The sequence below is a fragment of the Thamnophis elegans genome, chromosome 3, assembly GCF_009769535.1.
Source record: "Thamnophis elegans isolate rThaEle1 chromosome 3, rThaEle1.pri, whole genome shotgun sequence".
Taxonomy (NCBI): Eukaryota; Metazoa; Chordata; class Lepidosauria; order Squamata; family Colubridae; genus Thamnophis; species Thamnophis elegans.
In genome coordinates, this window is record NC_045543.1 from 90,545,743 (window position 1) to 90,567,417 (window position 21,675).

At 37.3% G+C, this 21,675-nt stretch overlaps 1 protein-coding gene across 1 annotated transcript in view; it reads left to right on the forward strand.

The window, feature by feature from the left end:
- FBN2 (fibrillin 2) overlaps window positions 1-21,675 on the forward strand; it is a 127,441-nt gene that overhangs the window by 59,489 nt on the left and 46,277 nt on the right. Inside the window, exons 22-30 of the mRNA XM_032214594.1 lie at window positions 1,653-1,703; window positions 3,463-3,588; window positions 5,970-6,197; window positions 8,239-8,364; window positions 11,563-11,691; window positions 13,370-13,495; window positions 18,175-18,300; window positions 18,707-18,829; window positions 20,762-20,887. Of these exons, the coding sequence (XP_032070485.1) occupies window positions 1,653-1,703; window positions 3,463-3,588; window positions 5,970-6,197; window positions 8,239-8,364; window positions 11,563-11,691; window positions 13,370-13,495; window positions 18,175-18,300; window positions 18,707-18,829; window positions 20,762-20,887 (1,161 nt within the window). The remainder of the gene's footprint in view (window positions 1-1,652; window positions 1,704-3,462; window positions 3,589-5,969; window positions 6,198-8,238; window positions 8,365-11,562; window positions 11,692-13,369; window positions 13,496-18,174; window positions 18,301-18,706; window positions 18,830-20,761; window positions 20,888-21,675) is intronic.

A 21,675-nucleotide genomic window follows, 5' to 3' on the forward strand; every position in this document is an offset into this window, starting at 1 on the left:
TAGTGGACAACCATTTAAATATGAGGCAGCAGTGTGCAGCAGCTGCCAAAAAAAGCCAACACGGTTCTAGGCTACATATCTAGGGATAGAATCAAGATCATGTAAAGTGTTAATATTGTTTATAATGTTTATAATGCCTTGGAGGCCACACTTGGAATACTGCATTCAGTTTTGGTTGTCACGATATAGAAAAGATGTGGAGACTCTGGAAAGAGTGCAGAGAAGAGCAACAAAGATGATTAGGGGACTGGAGACTAAAACATATGAAGAATGGTTTCAGGAACTGGGCATGTCTAGTTTAATGAAAAGAAGGACTAGGGGAAACATGATAGCAGTGCTCCAATATCTCAGGGAGTGCCACAAAGAAGATGGAGTCAAATTATTTCCAAGGCACCTGGGTGTAGAACAAGAAGCAATGGGTGGAAACTAAACAAGGAGACAAGCAATTTAGAACTGAGGAGAAATTTCCTGACAGTTAGAACAATTAATCAGTGGAACAGTTTGCCTCCATAAGTTGTGAATGCCCCAACACTGGAAGTCTTTAAGAAGATGTTGTATAGCCATTTGTCTGAAACGGTATAGAGTTTCCTTCCTAGGCAGGGGGTTGGAATTAAAGACCTTCAAGGTCCCTTCCAACTCTGCTATTGTATTGTATTGATTGGTTATGGTGACGTCAGCAAACTTTCTTCAGACATATCTTGGGTTGCCAGATTCTATCTGACTAAATGGTCTCACAGGTAACCAGATCTTAAGGCCCTTGTATGTTGAACCAATTTGCATCGAAGAAAATGTCTTCTTTACAAGTGTTTATGGATATACTAAAGAGTCCCAGTTGGCGTCCACGCAGTCGCAGTTATACATTTAGCATTTTCAGAACAATGTTCAGTTCCACATTGTGGGTGAAGTGATAAGATCATGAGTGACCATTGCCAGAGCTTGTGTGTGTGTGTGTGTGTGTTTGTTTGTTTGTATGTATACAGAATTTTACATTCAAAAGGAAAATTGCATTTGTCAATAATTCCATAAATCAAAAACATCTTCCCAGGATTGTAAAGCAGCTGCAGCTGCATGATCCTGATAAAAGTTGCAGCTGCTTTAAGGAATTATTGACAGATGCTGCATATATCAGCCATGTGCTGTAGTCTAGATGATATTTTTATATTTCTATGTTATATATTTATAAATTTAATAAATATTTTTTTCTCTTTGAATCTGAAGTCCTACCTAACCTGGATATGCACAAGTATGCATGTATGAATACCCATACTTATAAAAGTTTGTCTTTGGTGAAGTTATATAAAATGTATGTGTTAGGGGAAAATACTTCCAGGTTTTTTTTTGAAATGGAAGAAATGGAATAATGAGTAAAATACATGCAAATCTGAGATGGATTTATTAATATATCTTTAGTTCATAAAGCATGAAATATTTTGTTATTAGGATAGTGGGGTTTGCAATATTGGACTTATTTGCTATTACTCCAACAATCATTCTCTTAGTATATTTTTTCCTTCATGTAGCTGATAAAAAATGTTTTCCGTTTTTAAAACTGTGGTTTATCCTGTTCTAAACTAAGTTTGTGTGTGTGTGTGTGTGCGCGCGCACGCACGCATATGTGTATTTCTCCAAATGTTTCTTCTTTTCTCTTACAGATACTGCATGCCCTAGAGGATTTGCAAGAGTCAAAGGTGTTTCTTGTGAAGGTAATCTTGTTAACTATTTGAGTTATTTTAACTAACAAAATAAAATGAAAGTATCTTACATGACACATATTGCAGTTGAAATCTACTTATTGTTCCCCAATGAACACTATCTTTTATATTAGAATAATAATTGTAATCTTTCCTTTGAGTTCATTTCAACTCCTTCAGGTTCCAGTTATTTTCTGGCAATAGAAGATATGGACCTATGCTCCATATTCAGTGGTGGGTTTCAAATTTTTTTAGAACCTCTTCTGTAGGTGTGGCCTGCTTTGTGGGAGTGGTTTGCCGGCCATGTGACCGGGTGGGAGTGGCTTGCCACCATGTGACTGGGTGGGTGTGGCCAACTTGTAAAATATAGTGAAACTCACTTAACAACGCTCTTGCTTAGCAACCAAAATGTTGGCTCAGAAACCCTGGCATTTGAAGCACACAAGTCTTAAAGCTGTCAAGTTAGAAGACCCTTGTACCCCTAACCCTTTAGGAAAAAAACCCCCAGGGGTGTTCAAACTTGACAGCTTTAAGACTTGTGTATTTCAACTCCCAGGATTCCTCCTCTCGCTCTTCATCTTGATGATGGGCGGGGGGAGGGAGCTGGAATCGGTTCTAAATGGCACTGTAGAACTGGCAGGAATCCACCCCTGTCATATTCCTTATAAGGTCAGATCCTGAAACATCCCTTAAAGAATTGCAGAGAATTGTTCTATTCAGAAGAGATGGTTCCAATAGTAACCAGGAATTAAGGCTTTATAATTATATATAAAATTATATATAAAATTATATATAAAATTATATATAAAGTTATATATAAAGTTATATATAAAGTTATATATAAAGTTATATATAAAATTATATATAAAGTTATATATAAAGTTATATATACAATTAGATATACAATTATATATGCAATTATATATACAATTATATATACAATTATATATACAATTATATATACAATTATACATATAATTTTGAATTGCCCTCAGAATTCTGCGGTACCCACAAAACTGGGGTTAATCAGCTGAAGCAACTGCCACCCGTCAGCAAATGAGCAACTACCTTCTGTATTGTTTGTACTTTCTGAACAATCTTTAAAGGCAGACTGTTGTAACATTCTAATGTTAAGGTATAAGGTGAAAAGTCACTGTTGCGGAAATTTGTTGGCTATAAAAAGAGCCACAAATGACCCACCACCCAAAGCTTGTCAAAGGGATCCCCTATCCAGGGCTTTTACCTTTTGATCAACTGTCCAGACCTCTTCTTTCCTGTAGGGACCAAATCCTCTAAATGACTGACATTTTAAAAACTACTTTAGCTACCTATTCTTTGGATTAAGAAATATTTCCTAACTTATGTAACCAAATTCTTTGCAGTTCAAAAGTTATATGAAAAATCCATTTTGAATCCTGATTTCAGCTGCAGTCTATAGAAAACAGAAAACTATTAAATTATCAAAGTTCTAACCTTTTTCTCAACAGATACCTTCACAATCACCTTTCATTTTTTAAAAATAAATCAGTTCAATTTTGACTGTGCAATTTTAAACCTAAATATTCAAAATAAAGTTTCACTGCTCAGTAGAGCTTACTCAAAAATAGGTGTACCTAGCATTGTACTCATACTTGCATTTTCTTACTTCAAAAAATAAGCTGTATAAAGAAAATGTAACTTATTTGTAAGAAATATACTAGGTATTTTATATTTCTGATATATGGTATGCCTATAAGAATAGATTGTCAGTTCCCTTTTATGTATATATCAGATGTAAATGAGTGTGAAGTTTTTCCGGGTGTGTGTCCCAATGGGCGGTGCATCAACAGCAGAGGCTCTTTTCATTGTGAGTGTCCCAACGGTCTAACCTTGGATGGAACAGGCAGGGTGTGTTTAGGTGAGTATTCAAGATATTAAGCTTCTGTCTATCTACATAAGCCACTACAAGTTACACAGTGAAAGAGATCCTCAGCTTTTATCACTCACACACGTTGGCCTTTTCTAGTCTGTTATCATCCAAATGCTATATATCTGCAAGTCTTGGACTCTCAGACATATTTGTGAACTGAAGAAAAATGAGATAGAACAGGTATTTTCTGTATTTATTGTGCACTTGTTCAGGTTTAGCTTCAGAGTCAGAGATGCTAAAGACAAGAATTACATGCTAGAATTATGCACACAAACACAACACAGGCACACATAAACATACACACACATACATATACACATAAATATACATATACATATACATGCAAATGTATTGATCATAAATGTCTGTGGAGATTCAGTCATCCAGGTCATGATTGTCTCAAAGATGCTTTTTTCAAGAGGCAACTGGACTTTCTGGTTTTTCTTTGAAAACGTTTCGCTTCTCATCCAAGAAGCTTCTTCAGCTCTGACTGCGTGGTGGGGTATGGAAGGATTTTACAGCTCTTTTGAAGATTGCAGACTCCACATTTTGGACAGAGAGGACTGCTGCCTTGAAAGAGGGATTAAAGAGGCCATCTATGTCAAAATTGAACAGCCCTCTCTCAACATCACCTATCTCCAGTCTTCAACACAGTCCTTCCAACAGTTCAAGCAGGTTCCACACCCATTTGCACCAGTCAGGTGACCCTGATGACTCAGATAAACCTCCAGGTGACCTTAACGACCTGCTAAAAGAATGCAAATTATCAGCTGTCTGCAAGGAGTATAAATCCCTCTATTCTCCAACATCCAGTCAGAGCTGAAGAAGCTCCTTGGTTGAGAAGCAAATATCTTCAAAGAAAAACCAGAAAGTCCAGTTGCCTCTTAAAAAAAGCACCTTTGGAATATATTGGTCATACTTACTGGAAAGAAAGTCCATTAATTAAATGGAAGTTGTTTTCACCTAAGACCTTAATAACACAGAATGACCAAAATGGTTAGGAAAAAAAATACAATATAATAACAAAGCCTCTGTTTTGTTTTTATTGGTTCATTTGTAGGTGTACTTTCCACCCACTTCTTAGAATTTCACATTATATTTGTACTTGTTAGATGCCAGCATTTCGTAATGTATCTGTAAACATATTGAATTAATTTTACAAAACAACTAAATTGCAATAAAATTAAAAACAGGGCTATGTCTCTCTCACCACAAAATAACATATATAATATATAAAAACATATTCAAAATAGACAATACATTTACATTTTCTTCTAAAAAGATAGATCTCTGCAGGAGTTTTGTCAGGATGAAGAAAGCAACATGGTAATGTTACAACTGCAGTTTCTGCTCCTTTGTTACATGCATGTAATGCAGTGGTGAGGTTCAAATTTTTTTAGAACCTCTTCTGTAGGTGTAGCCTGTTTTGTGGGAGTGGTTTGCTGGCCATGTAATCAAGTGGGAGTGGCTTGGCAGCCATGTGACTGGGTGGGCGTGACCAACTTGTAAAATGCGGTGAAACTCACTTAACAACGTTCTTGCTTAGCAATCAAAATGTTGTTGGCTCAGAAACTCTGGCATTGAAGTACGCAAGTCTTAAAGCTGTCAAGTTACAAGACCCTTGCACCCCTAACCTTTTAGAAAAAAAAACCTAGGAGTGTTCAAACTTGACAGCTTTAAGACTTGTGTACTTCAACTCCCAGAATTCCTCCTCTCACTCTTCATCTTGATGATGTGCGGACAGGCGGGGGGGAGCTGGAACCGGCTCTAAACGGCACTGTAGATTTGTGGAACCTCTTCTATAGAACAGGTTAGAACTGACAGGAACCCACCCCTGGTGCAATGTTATAGTGCATATACAAAAATTTACAACATCAATCTACCATGCTGTTTTCATCCTTCTGCCCTCTTGTGTATATGCTGATTTGTACTAAATTCTAGAATATTTAGAAGACTTTTTTCTTTAAGAAGTAACAGTCTCCTGTAATTTATTACTATTTTTAATCCTTAAGAAAGACTTTCATACATAGTTGTGGAAGAAATAGTGTTCTTTTGAATTCTTATTTAATTTGAATTAATTATAATTAATCTTTATTATATTTGACAAGCACAAATGGGAATCTTTTGTATTTATCTTTCATATTAATTTTCATATCTGCTCACATAATGAGCAACATATAAAGCCGTTATATGAATGCACATGCTGATTCCCTTACTTTTAACTGGCAGTAAACTAATCAACACATTTGAATATAGTTTTAATATTCCCAAAGGGCCACAGCCCAGTACCGGGTCAGGTATACAGCATATACAAATAAGTGCAGCAGAAAAACTTCCATATGTGATATTGCTTTTAATGACACATGCAGATATCCGAATGGAACAGTGTTACCTGAGATGGGATGAAGATGATTGTGTTCAACCTGTGCTTGGAAAATTCCGTATGGACACATGTTGCTGTGCTATAGGTGCTGCTTGGGGTTCAGACTGCGAAGAATGCCCCAAGCCAGGCACAAAAGAATATGAAGACTTATGCCCCAGAGGTCCAGGCTTCTCCAACCGTGGGGATATTTTAACTGGAAGGCCATTTTACAAAGGTAAAGAATAATATTTCAGATAAACTTTTATGTGCTTCATTGATATTTTTTTAAAATTCCATTACAGGGACTCATAATCCAGCAACTACAGGTTGTTCTCGACTTACAACAGTTCATTTATAACCATTCAAAGTTACAACGGCATTGAAATAAAGTGACATTTGACACTTATGACCATTATAACATCGTGATCAAAATTCAGATGCTTGGCAGCTGTTTATGATGATTGCAGTGTCCTGGGGTCATGTGATCCCCTCTTGCAACCTTCTGACAAGCGAAGTCAATGGGGAAGCCAAATTCACTTTACAACCATGATATTAACTTCACAACTGCAATGATTCATTTAACAATTATGGCAAGAAATGTCATGAATGGGTTTTGCCCATCAAATGTCTCACTTAACAACAGAAATTTTGCACTCAATTATGGTCATAATTCAAGGTCTACCTGTACAATTTTAACACATACATTTTGATAAAAAAACTGAAGTCCTTATATGAAATACACAATTGTTGAAACAATCTACATAACTCTCTTCCCCCTTTGCTGTGCTTGGAAGATCTTCTCCAAAACATATGAAATGTTATATAGAGTATATGATGCAATTATTCAAGCAAAACAAAATAAGCATTTTCTTTTTCTTTTCTTTTGAAGCAGCTACAAAGGATTGTGAATTTGGTGAGGAATGAAAGTTCTTTCCCCTAGAGATATTTTCCACTCAAAATCATATTCCAAAACCATATATTTTGTCTCTCAAATGAGAAATAGCTGAGAAAAGTGTTTTTGACTGGGAAAATGGTTAAAGAAGAAACATTTAAGCAGCTCTGCATAGCATTCCTAACAGATGTTTTTCGTTATAGATGTCAGGAAACTACTAAATACTCTTCCTTGTAAGGTCTAGTTTTACCATTGTATAATTGAAAGGAGAGTGTGGAAAGTACATCTTACCACTGTATCCAGGATGACAAAAGGTTCTTTCAAAAGTTTGAAATATGCAAGTATGCAGCCCCATACATGGCACTCAGTAGCACTTATCCGAGTCTTTATATATTGAATTGCAGCCAAAGAGATTTTGTTCAGCTTAATATATTTGTCTCTGGGTTTTTGAATCATATATAACTATAAATAACAATAATATTTATTTATACAATCAACTCAATTATTGAGCCTAATTTTCTGTGAAGGAATGAAATTATTTGGTAAAACACATTTATAATTCCCAGACCACTGTCTGAATAATCAAGGAACCCTCTCAGATTTGGCCATGTAATCTTAATCTATCCCTTGGTCCTTTATTCTTTTCCAGGCAGCATATTCAGACTTTCTTTGCCAATGCTTTCTTCCTACAGCTAAGAGGTCAAAATCACTCATTTGGCTTCTGTACCTAAAATAGCGTTAGAATTGAAGTCTCTTCACTCAAATCCAGTGCTTTAATCATTAAACCACATTGCTGTTGGTTACGATTTTGTTTGTTTTTGCCTTTTAATAATTCTTTCCTGCTAACTATGTGGACAAGCATGTGCAGTTTTCTAGGCAATATTTTGAGAAATGGTTTGTTGTACAAAAACATTCCTTCTGTATACAGGATGTTATTATTACTTTAATTATGACTTCACAGACTTGCTTAGTAATTTAATGATTTAATTGCCTACATCAAAATAAATCTGTATCTTTTCTTATTTAATCTAAGTGACATGTTATTAACTGCCAGCCACAAAGAAGCACAATTCCTAATTTCAGACAATGATATCTTTCTTGCTCATGACATTAAAGCAAAAATGAAAGAGTTTACTGTGCATTTTGAGAAAATACGCTTTGATACAAATTCATAATGGTCTGAATTTTCTTTGGAGAATTGTTTTGTGATGGAAAGATCTACAAAATAAGTATAAGGCATCTAAATGAATGGAAACATTAAAACTGTTTATTTATAATGATTGTCCAGATATATTCCTGTGCTTTATGATGTTTTTAAGTACATTTTTCTATCTGATAAGTAACCTTTTGAATCCAAAAGTATGAATTTATTTTCTTGTTGCAGATATAAATGAATGTAAAATGTTCTCTGGCATGTGCACAAATGGCAAATGTAGAAATACAATTGGAAGCTTCAAATGTAGATGCAATAATGGATTTGCACTTGATATGGAAGAGAGAAATTGTACAGGTAAATTTGAGGGGGGATTATATATAAAGGATTGCCTTTCACTGCTTTATTAGATGAGAGACTCCATTGCTGTCATTAGATTCTCACTACTGATCATGTGTATCGATCTTGCAATAAAGTTTGAAAAGTATTGATATCAACATCTGATGTTCATTAAAAAAAAGTAAAACATTGTTTTTCTCAACATTCCTACAATCTAAATTTAGGTGGTACGTCATTTTGAATGGTTAAAATCACCAAATAGTAAAAATTTGAGTAGTTTGTTCCACCTTCCATTTTTCTACCAAAACTAACAAATATTTGTACACTTTTCATTTTAGAAATATTTTGAAAAATATTTATGCAATAGCCTGCCCACAGGTGTTTAAGATCCACAATGTGGGAATTAGATGTTTGTAAGTAAGGTTGTACATGCTTTGGAAATGATTCAGAAGTGTTTTGCACCTCTCAGGTAAACAACTTGTTTGCTGTTCATTAAAGCAGGCTAACTTTTCAAACTCTCATGAGAGCATATTGCTGTAAAAGTGGGAAAGTTGGGCTGCTTTAATGAAAAGCAGAAAAGAATTCCTTCCAAATCATTTCAGCCTTAAAGGTAAAGCAACTTTTACATTCCAATAGTTGCTAGCATTCAGCCCTGGGGCCTTCTTGTCCCGTCTTCTCTCTACAGGCCTTGTTAATTCTTTGATCTTGAACTGTTAATGAGAGAACATACAGAAGCAACAATTTTTTCTCCAGTTCTTTTGTCTCTGATAGATTATTTAACATGAAGCATGCCTATAGAAAATACTTATCTCAATCTATTTTGACACACAATGCCACAGTTTAAAAATGCTAAGCCCATTTTGCACTGTAGTCCAACATTCTGTCACTAATATACTTGGTGTGTCTTTTTAAAAATACAGGTAGTCCTCAACTTATAACAGTTCATTTAGTGACCATTCAAAGTTATAACGGCACTGTAAAAAGTGACATGATCATTTTTCACATCTATGGCTGTTTCAGCATGCCTAAGGTCACATGATTTACTTTCGGATGCTTGACAACTGGTTCACATTTATGACAGTTGTAGGGTCCTGGAGTCATGGGATCCCCTTTTGCGACTTTCTAACAAACAAAGTCAATGGGGAAACCAGATTCACTTAACTGTGTTATTAATTTATTAAGAAATGTGGCAAGAAAAGTTGTAAAATGGGGCAAAACTCGCTTAACAAACTTCTCACTTAGCAACATAAATTTTTGGCTCCATTGCGGTCGTACGTTGAGGACTACCTGTACAGAGCTCATCTTTTTAACTGTAAGGAGAAAAGCATAAGTAAGAATCTTGTTGACAGTAGAGCTTGAAAAGATTTCTTAAAATGAAGTTGTACTACTGTATTTAAAATAACAAGAGTACTAATGTAAAAAAATTGGAAAAGTTTCAGGGAGTCAAGAGAAAAGGCAGGTTATTTAAATTATCATCAACTGGCTTAGTTTGTTTAAATATGGTTTCAACCTTTCTAAATAAATCACTATCCAACGTTGTTCTGAAAGGAAAAATAATTCTTTAGCATCTAAAAATCTTAGATTTAGTTAGTGACTTTATACATCTGTGAAGAATACCATAGTTGTTTGCATTGTGGGTGGCTGCACATTTAAGTAAAGAGAAGTTTGTTCTGGAACGGTAGAAATTAAATCACCAGAGTAATGTAAAATGTGTGTGGCAAAACATGTAAATCAAGGTTTTCTTGGTATTAATACTGCTGTAGCAGTTATTTCCTTGTTTATATAATGATTGTTTTCCTTGTTTTTATAAAGATTGCATTCATAAAAATGTTCTTGCCAAACGTAACTTAAAGTTTGGAAAGAAAATGTTACCCTGAATTCGTACGCCTATCATGTATCAGGAGAATTTCCTTTTCCTCTGACATAGAGTCACCTCATCACTAGAAGAAAGGTCAATTCTCTCATTAGGGGAGCAAGGCCAATTTCCCAGTCAAGTTAAATAAAAAAATAGAGCCCCACATAAGTTTATACTCATGCTATCACATTTACCTTCCTTTCTTTTCTTTCATAATATGTAGGGAGAGATTAGAATGTCAACTGAGTAAGTCAGGAAGTGGCTTTAAATGTTGTTAATGGGAGGCCTCCTGCTCTTTTTTGTGTCAGAACAATGTGTGTTAAATTTTTCTACCTATTCTGCCTGCTAGATTGGGAAAAATATACTTGAAACCTTCCTTCAGTCTTAGAATTTTGATTGGCTTGTCTCACTTCCTTTCCAGTCCAGCCAATTTGAGAAGTAACCATGTGCCTGCCATCCTATACATTCATTAGTAAGGATGGGCAAGCTTTCTGCCATTTTTTTCTTCAGTTTGAAGCAAAAAAGAAAACGCAGAAAGAGAAGGCTTATTTGTTGTCATACTTGCTGGTCAACTGTTCTGGACATCTCAGAGCAATGTGAAAGAGGTGCATTTCAATATCAGTCAATAAGGCCTTTGGTTTTCCTCCTGGCAGTATCTGTCTGCCTGTCTATCTGTCTATATATCCATCCATACATGTATCCATCTACACAGAGCAAGTTATAAAATTAAAATGCATATTACAGATATGATAGAAAGTATCAAAATGTTTATGAATATCAACATAAAATCAATATAATTCTGGTTGTGGTTATTGTAAATTCAAATGTTGATTAACATTAACAGAGCTTCCAGAGTGAACACCAGTTCATGTTAAGTGCTTCCAGATTCAAAATGTAGTCTTTAAGTCTGAAGTTGAATGGCATAACATAGATCAAGACCATCCATACTGCAGACTCCACGATGTATCTTCTTGGGATATGTGTAGTATTATTTTCCACAGTGCAGACAGTATCCTAGGAAGCCAGCAAGATGAACTTCTATCCACCTTATGAGAAGAAGTCATTTGCTTATAAATAATTCCAGTAGAAAGAGGGAGAAATCTGAGAAGAATGAGAAGGGATAAAAAATAATTGATTGTCAATGATTGTAGAAATTACTAGTTATAGCAGTGCATCCTTTCATTATATAAATATCATCTTCTTGTTTCAGTCATCATTCTTCCAATTAGTTTCAATAATTGTAAGGCTCCTGTTGCCTCTGCATTTGAACTGTATTATTGTCTCTGTTTTATGGACAATTAATTTATTTGATGCTTGTGTTAACAATAACATATTATTTCCTTTTTTTATTCTGGAACTAGATATTAATGAATGCCGTATCTCACCTGATCTTTGTGGAAGTGGCACTTGTGTCAACACTCCAGGAAGCTTTGAGTGTGAATGCTTTGATGGCTATGAAAGTGGATTTATGATGATGAAAAACTGTATGGGTGAGTGATGAACTTTTGCGCAGTTTTTTTCCACCTTCAAATTTTCCACATATATTGGACTGAGAATCTTACAATTGGGGTACAACAATTTTATATATACGTATTTATATACTATACTACACTACACTACACTAACTACACAGGGTTCACCATTGGGGTACAGCAATTTTATATATACATATTTATATACTATGCTACATTACACTACACTACGCTACGCTACGCTACATTACAGGGTTCCCCAACCCCTGGCTGCGGTCCATTACCAGATCATCAGCCATTTGGAACTGAGCCATGGAAGTGGTGGGCGAGTGCGCAAGTGCACATCCCCACTTGTGCAAGTAGAGGGTCCATGCGTGCATTTGTGCTCCATTAGTGGGAACAGTGGTAAATACAATATCCACCACTTGCTCAAAAGGAGCTGCACACATACCTGCCACCCGCATAGCCCCCCCCCCCCAACTAGGCCACAAAGGTGGAAAGGTTGGGGAACTTGATATAGTATGGTATGGTATGGCATGGTATGGTATGGTATGGTATGGTATGGTATGGTATGGTATGGTATTCTACTATACTATGTTATACTACACTATACTATATTTGTGATGACAAGATCTACAAAATAAATATAAGGCATACATGCATTTTAATCCTGATTGCCATTTAATTATTTTAGTTTGCTTTAGCGATATCTGCTATTTTTATTTGATGATTTGGTATACAATTCAGAGGCATGGTATCCCATAATAGTACAAAGTAAGTGCTATGGGACTAATAGAAGCCACTAACACTGAATCTAAACATAAAACTCTTTCTCTTTCTTTTTCGGAACATAGAAATCCATTAAATTAAATAGTGGTCTAACTACAGAAAAAAGATTTTTCAGCAATACCAAAAGATCACAAACCACTTGTGAAAAGCACATGAGACTTAGCACCTATTTTGCTGCTTATAGTCTAAAACAAAACTCTAAAAAATGTGGTGGGACCAGAGGTGGGTTCCTACCAGTTCAGACTGGTTCGGCCAAACCAGTAGTGTTTTTCAAGCCTGGGTCTCTGGAACCGGCAGCGACCCAGGCCTGCCACACCTCCAAACCAGTTCTCCAGTCGGTACAGCATGTCCCCCCACCCTTTTAATGTTCCGCACATGCGCAGATCTATTTTTTGGTAACCCATGTACAAAAAGAAATTCTGAGTGGCAAACAGAATAATAAAAAAAATCTGATTTCTCCACTTTGAAAACTATAATCAGTTTACCTTTAAGCTAATTCAAATTATTTCATTGTGCGCACACCGAACTGGCAGTAATGCCAGCAGCAACCCACTCCTGGATGGGACATGATCTTTTTGCACATATTAGAATATATAAAATAACTTCAGAAATAGCAGTAAAAGGAAACCTCAATACATTGGGTTTTAAAAGGATTTTGTAAGCACCAAATTACCCATATTCCTGTAATATCGTTATTCTGTTGCTTTGCATGTACACTGTGACCTTCTGCACTGTAGACAAATTCCTTGTGTGTCTAAACACACTTGGTCAAATAAAGGATTTTATTATTACTAAAAAATGTAGAGGGATAAGTTGTCATTGTTTTTATAAATAGAATCTTAGAATGTAATTGTTTCTTGTTGCTTCCCTACATTGGCAATTAACATATCCTTTAAAATCTTTTCAGACATAGATGAATGTGAACGTAACCCGCTTCTCTGTAGAGGTGGGAAATGCTTGAATACTGAAGGAAGCTTTCGGTGTGATTGTCCTCTTGGGCATGAATTGTCTTCATCACGTGAAGAATGTGTGGGTAAGTTTCATGAATTTATGAATAAGTTATTGTGTGAATAAATCATCTATGATGTTCAATAGCATGATATAAATTCATCCACTAATTAAAATTGTTTCACCTGGAATATTTGGACTACCTACATATCCATCATACTGTTTTCTTTTGGGGGAAAGCAGTGTTATGCAAATTTCAGAGTAGAAGAAACAAATAACAAACAAAACAAAATAAAGGCAAGATATAAAGAAAATAAACTAACTAATCTAGCTTACACTAACACCATTCACTATAATTTTCAATATTTTCTATTCTTTTTTAAACAAATTTTTATTTATTTTTGAACATAGACAAACAAACATAAAAATAAATAAAAAATCTTCCATTACAAATTGTAGAAAGTGTGTCAGTTCTAGATAAAGCTTTTAAACGTCCTCTCATATTCTCCATGTGTTGTTTATATAAAATTTATATTTCAAACTAATATATCTATATGTTTTGTTATTATTATTAATCATTATTTAACTATAGCTATTGTCACTTCATTTTATACATACTACTAGTAAACTAAATTTAGCTTAGTTTTTTATTGTACATTTTCATTACATCAACCTGTATCTTTCCAGTAATAGTGCAGTCTTATACCTCTTGCCATTTGTAGCATTAATATTCTAGTTACTTTCTTAATAAATCTTTTATGAATTTCTCTTCACAATATGTTGTTCCTTTTGTATCTCATAAAAGCTCAAAGCTCTTTCCATCAGCTTATCTTTGCTTATCACCAGTGTTTCCGCCAAAATTTGTCTCCTTATCTCCATCAATTTTTCTCTCTTTTCTTCTTCTGTGCTTTGAAGTCTGGGGTAGAGTTCCAATCCATCTATCTCCCCATTCCTTATTCCGCTCTTGCCATTACCAACTACACTCACTTTGTTATCAGTATCCAGAGTTTTCCTATCTCTTTACTCATTTTTTTTCTTCCATTTTTTGAACTCTGTCCTCCACATTCTTCATTTGATAAACTGACACTAAACTCCTATTTATATTGGGAAACTTAATGATTTTGGTCAAATTTTTTTAGGGATTTCTGGTTCTAGTTGCTAAGCATGCATACTATTTCTTGGAAATTTGAAAAATACTTATGCAGTTTTGCACATATCTGACACAGCTATTATTTAATATTCAGCCTTTCTATATGGAAAAAATTTCTCCTTTATATTTATTTAATTAACAAAGATAAATGACAATGTTATCAAATATTAACTAATTAATAGCTTAATATTATCAAAGACACATGTATTTTCAGGGTTGATTATTCAGGAGGATCTCTAAGTGAACGTGAAGAATTTAATTTCACATATCTAATCCAAAATGTGAAGGAAGCTAAAGTGGAAAGCTGTAGCAGGTACAAATGAAAATGGTCTGACCCTGCATAATTAGGGTATCTTATACAGACTTGAGTTTCATTACAATGAAATGGCTAAAAGCATGAAAAATATCACATTCGAAATGACATTCACTTCTGACCCAAAAAGCTTCACCAATCATAACCTCTGTGAGGTCCACCGAGATGAGGAGATCGTTCCTGCTCACACTCTCCAGAATTGCCAAAGAGAGTGCATCTTGAATTTCCTGTACGTTATATATCAATTAAGAAATTTGAGGTCAAGAATCATCCTCCAGCCCCCCAAAGACTTTGGTACGATAAAGAGACAAGAGTAGAACCCTCGTCCTACCTGGCCTGGGGGCACAGGTTAAATGGCCTGAATGTGGAGCAGGTGATGAATGGCTTGCTCCACCAGGAGTCTCTTGTGAGGATCCCTGGATATTGGACACGTGACAAAGTGGTTCGGGGGGCTGGAGCACAAGTCCAGAGCTAGGCCAAATCTGATGGTGGACCTGACCTACACGTCATTGGTGATGTTGTCCCAACAGTCCAAAAAAGCTGCCAGGTGTCCCCCTATTGCCTCTTGAATGACTTATTGGAAGAGTCCCTGAAGGACTTCTGGGGGGAGAACCTCTGGTTACTCCTGTTTGATTGGTTGGAGAATGAGGGACCCTGTCTGGGAGAAGCCTAACGTTGTGGATGGGAGTTGGAGAAACCCCTGTCCTGGCTGCAAAAGGGCTGCCTACAGTAGAAGGAGTGGCCTTGACCTTCCTGTTTCTTAATGGCAGCTTGGAGAACCTTCCTCTTATCTTTAGATTCTACTAAGAGGGGCTCCAAAGAGAAGGTTGGAGGAGTAGGCTGAAGAAGCAAGCCTCCACTTAGCCTGGGCCTCTGCTTGCCATTGCCTGAGCCAAATGAGTCTGCGGGAAGAGATAGAGAAAGCAATAGATTTGGATGCAAAGTAGGCCAAGGAAGCGTCTGTGTTGTATTCCAGGGCTGCCTTTAGCTTGTTAATGTTTTTGCAAGTCCTGGAATCGCTAGGAGGAATCCTTTCCTGAAGCTGCCAAAGCCACAGAAGGGCAGAGCGGCTAAAGAAAGAGGAGGAGATTGCAGCCCGAACAGCCCACACCGCGGCTTGATGGGCCTTGAGAAGAGTCTGTTCGATCCTTTTATCCCCCGTGCGAAGCGCCTCTTTGGGAGCAGCTGAAGCCGCAATGGGAGAGGACAAGGTCAACACAGGCAAATCAATGGAAGGTACCTCAAGAGCTTTGGCGAGGTCGAGACCCACATTGTACAGATGCTTGTCCAATGTGGAGGGGAGAGGACCTGTACCTGGCAACACTCACTGTTTCTGGACCACATTGATGAATAGTCTGGGGGAGGGGATCACTTCCTTCTCCACCCTGGGTTGAGTAGAGAAAGGATCTGTAGTGTCTGTCTTGTCCGCTTCCGCCCCCTAGGGAATCTTCGGGGCTGGGATGCCCGCGATCTTTCTCACCTTGATAGAAGATAACAAAAAACAGCTGGTTTAAACAGACCAACAAAAGAAGGGGGGTTGGAGGGAGATCCTCATCCTCAGACAGGTCCAAATCTCTGGCTGGATGCTTCTCTTCTCCAAAAAACAGACGGTTTGACTGGAGGTGCCTGGAAGCTTGTGAGAAATGGAGGCTGAAAGGTTCATTCTTCCCTGCACCTGGAACTGGAAGAGGAAGACCTGCGAGAAGTGGAATGAGAAGAAGATGAAGACCTGTGCTTTAGTCCCGCAGCAATGCCCCGCTCAATGGCATCAGAGATGATAGCTGCCATCTCAGGTGTATAGGGTAGGGCCCTGAAGGGTGTAGCACCAGAATTGTGGGAGAAGACCTCGCCTTCAGGAGTGAGACTCCTATCCCCGTCCGACTCCTCCCCACTGTAAACCTGGGCATCTGCATCCCTGGCTTCCCCAGGTTGAATGATGGAGGCTGCAGGACAAAGTTCCTCGTCAGAATCTGAAGAAAGGTCTGGAGGAGAGCTAACCTCAACCTGCCTTTGGGCCTGGAAAGAACAGGGTTCCACATGTTTGGTCTTCTCCCTGGCCTTTCTGGGGGGTGGGGCAGTTGGACTCCACCCCCTTCCTCCATCGGAGTACCTGAAGTAGGCCTGCAGTTTGGGCCTGTGTGTCTTAGTTGGTGGTGGAAGCAGAGGAGACCCCATTGGTGGCCCTGCATTTGGAAGCCCTGGTGGGGAGAGGATCAGCCTGAGGGATTGAGGCCTGGTTGTCTGGAGGAGCCTGCGTGGCCTTGATCTTGTGTGGCAGACATGGCCAGTAGTCACTGTGACACTCAAAATGGCAGCCGGAGGTTTCCTGCCATTCAAAATGGCCACTGAGGCAGAAAGCCTCAGAAGGCAGCGTGACCGAGAAAGCCACAGAGAAAGCCACGGAGACGAAGGATGCTGCGGAAAGCTTCGGCTGCACCCGCGATGCTACAGTGGTGGCAGCGGGCATGATGGCAAGGACGGGGATGACAGCGATGGCAGTGGGGGCAATGGTGGCGGCAGCAGTGATGGCAGCGATGGCGATAGCGGCAATGAAGGCGAAGGCTGAAGTGGCGGCTGCAGCAGCTGTAGCGGTGGCAGCGATGGCAAGAAAGGCCAGTTCCAAAGCCAGAAGGCTGGAAAGGGCTGCCTGATGGGCGGTAGCCTCCAATGGCCAGTGTCCAGCAGTGCCGCCGCCCAAAGAGCGCTGAGGAAAAATGAGGCACCTTGTGGTTCTTCTTTCCCTCAGCCTTGAAGGGCTGCAAAGCCCAGAGCTCCAGGAGGGAGCTGGAAGTCCGAAATGAGATTCCCTGCCTAATTATTAGCAGGGGAAGCAAAAACAGGTAATTTAATTTGAACATAGCCAGTTTAATAATTTTTTTCTTAATTTCTAGAAGCAGAGAGAGCAATCAGCACAGCTAGTCGACTGACTCTAAAAAAGCGAGAGGACACTCCTCAGACGCTATGACATCATTTTGGTAGACTCAGTCCATTGATTACTGGCTAAGTTAACCCATGCATGGCTGTGTCTCCACCAACTTTGGAGAACGTAGTGTCTCTCTGTATATGTGTGTTACGTATATAGGGACTGGAATTTGTATTTTATCAATAATGTGATTGTGATTTTTCTATGACTGTAATATTAGCATTCTTGTAATATTACGGCATAAAACAACTGGCCCTTAGCTGTTGAAAAGTTTAACTTCATATCAGAACCCCCTTTCGTGATATTGCTAGATTTTTTTCCCGTTGAAAATCTGAAAAAAAAAGGCAAGAGCTGAAGCAAGCAAATTTTCTTTTTCAGATATCAATGAATGTTCTCTTAGTGATAACCTATGTAGAAATGGGAAATGTGTGAATGTGATTGGAATGTATCAGTGTTCCTGTAATCCTGGGTACCAGGCAACTCCAGATAAGCAAGGTTGCATTGGTGAGTACTAGAAATTTTAAAACCTGACAATTTTATAATACTTTTTAATGTGTTCTTTTCAGAATTTCAACTTCATAAAAAATAAGATGTAGCTTCAAGATCTATAAATCTGTGCCACCCTGAGTACACCTCAGTACAAAATTGCACTGTTAATTTTGTCAATTTAGCTACATTTTACATTCTAACTATAAAACTAAACTAAAGTTATCTAAACTATAACTTTAGTTTGATAAGTTATATACCAAAATATTGACTCCTAAAAGCACTTATGTTCTTCTGTTGATAGAGATAGGGATGAAATGTGAAAAATAGAGAATAAAAATGTAAAAATGCAGCTATTAGAAACAAAAAAAAAGGGATGCTTTGTAAGATACGTGTCTCATCTGTCCCAAATATACTCTCCTAGATATTGATGAGTGCATGATTATGAATGGAGGCTGTGACACTCACTGCAGTAATTCAGAAGGCAGCTATGAATGCAGTTGCAGTGATGGATATGCTCTGATGCCAGATATGAGGACTTGTGCAGGTAAGATAAAGAAGTTTGACTTTATTTCTTATATTACATCCACCGAACAATTGAGAAAATATCAATATGGTTCTATAGTAAAGAGGCTTAGAGAATGAACCACGAACCATCAAAGTTAGAGTCAGGGTGATATAGTGGTAAAGATGCTGGGCTAGAAATGGGTGGACGAAGGTTCTAACCCACCCTCAGTGAGTCATTTTCTCACAGCCCAGCCAGCACATCAGGCAATTGTTCTGGAGGAAAATTGGAGGAGGGAATATGATGTACATTAGCTCGAGCTAATTGAATAATGGAAATATAAATCAAATAAATAATGGTCACTTGTTAGATTTATATTATGCTTATTATATTCTATTATATAATAGAATTGCAGCCCAATTCTTTTAGTAATTTCCTTACTTGCCTTTAAGCTGTCACACTAGAATCTTAGCTTTGACAGTAAAATTAGTATGATTCTAACAAATGTGTGGTTCCAGTAAAGTACAACAAAGTAGCAGTATACACCAAATATCAGGTTAAAAAATTAAAATACAGAAAGAAAGGACAATCTCTGCAAGTCTTTGCAATCTTTGCAACCTTGTATAGCATCAAATGGTGCTTTAAAAAAAAACATGAAGAGATGTCTCTCCTATCTTTCTTTCTATTAAAACCTGTGAATTAGGAAAGATTTGAAGGTTTTGAAGGTTTTATTCGACTTGTATGCCGCCCTATTCCTGAGGACTCAGGGCGGCTAACAAAACCAAGGGTGGGGGGGAAGACGATACAAAAGGAAAACCACAACAAAAACAAACAACAGTACAAAACAGTCTAAAAAGGTCTCAACACGCATACCCATTCGAGTAGGGGATGGGACTCAGCAGCCCCAGGCCTGCTGGAACAGCCAGGTCTTGACGGCTTTACGGAAAGCCTCAAGGGTGGTGAGGGTCCGAATCTCCATGGGGAGATCGTTCCAGAGGGCCGGAGCAGCCACAGAGAAGGCCCTCCTCCGAGTGGTCGACAGCCGGCATTGGCCGGCAGATGGAATTCAGAGGAGGCCTAATCTGTGGGATCTAATGGATCTTTGGGACAGTAGGTAGTGGTCTGACCATGACAGGGGCAAGATCTCAATACTCCTCAGACCAAGATCACAACTCCACTGCTCCGAGAGAAATTTAAGATTTAATTTAAATTTCTGAAAAGGAAAGTTTGCTTAATAGGTAATAGTTTCCTCACAAATTTCAGTCTGAGCATTAGAACTATTCATTTTCAACAAGAAACTGATGAGGGATTTTTTTTTTAGGCATCAGAAAAATGAAATGAAGAATCAGGGAAAGTGAAGTCAGGAATGAAAATAGGCCATGGGTTAAATGCACAGACAGCCGTAGCTTCAGTTGCTTTTATCAAAATGACAAAAACAATGTCACACAGTCGACATACAAGTTCTGCTCTTTTGGAACATGCACATAACATAAAAATACATATGTAGAATAGAAGTATTTTGCATGGTCTACTGGATTAGTGATTGCTTCATAAAAGGAATAAGGGAAGCATTTGTACAGTGTAAGAATCACTTCAGATTAGCATTGCCGGACCCGGGAAAAGGATTTCGGATGCCTAGATTTTAGAATAAAATAGAGATGATGGTAAGAACTTTATAGTAGTCCAAGGGAATAAGTAAATCCTATGGCAAAGTCACTGTGCAGAAATGTTAGGAAAGTAAAATATGCCTGGAAACAAGGGAATTTTGGGCACTTTAATACAGGTAAAGACTACAAAATGTTGACATTCTACAGTTATGCTGAAAAAAAATGTGTGCCCCAACAAATATTTCATAGTAGATTATAAAATGATGCATTTGAACTTTTTTTTTCAATTTTATTACTGGGAAAAAGTTATCAAATTATTTGGCAAATGAAAGATCAAATGTGATGATATTGAGATTTTTTTTTTCAGATATTGATGAATGTGACAGCAACCCAGATATCTGTGATGGTGGACAGTGCATTAACATTCCAGGAGAATATCGTTGTCTTTGTTATGATGGATTCATGGCTTCGGTTGACATGAAAATATGCATTGGTATGTGAGATGGTTACAGATTTCAGAGGTTACTTTTTATAAGATACTGTTATAAAACACATACAAGTAGGGGAAATGAATTATAGTTTTTCTGTGCTTAAATGTAGTTTTATTTCAGATAGATTTGATTTCAGCCTGTGAAAATTCTGGGAATATAATATATTTTGATTTTATTTGTACTAATGATATTCTAATAAACTAATTTTGGATGGGAAGATGGCATATATGTTAAATTGATTCATTGCTGGTCATAGTTTTCTTGAATGGTTCCTCATCAAATTGAATAAAGATATCAAGTGGAATGGCATAGAAATTAGTGCTCGGCCTAGTATATTTAACCTTTTTATTTATAATTTGGATGAAAAAGCAGAAGGAATGCTTATCAGATTTGAAGTTCACATACCACTTAATGAGATGGCTAATAAGTAGGAGGCATATATTAAAAAAAATCTGCTGAAAAGATGCTTCAAGGGGTGCTTTGCTCTAATGTTCATGAAATAAAAGTGTCCATTTTACTCCATACCAGGCAAAATAATAATATTATTGAAATGTGTTTGGGAATTGAAACTGATCAGAAGCTGAATTTGGTTCTATTGTAAATTGTGGTGTAAAAGAACAATGCAATCTTAGATTTCAACAGTACAAATAAAGTTTCCAGTTCTCATGAAGAAAAAGTTACAATGCTGTATTGTTCATACTCCATTTCAACAGAGAGCTGTTCAGATGCCAAACTTAAAAAAGATTCAAAGAAGCTGGCATATGTTTAGAGCAGTAGAATTGGGGTAATA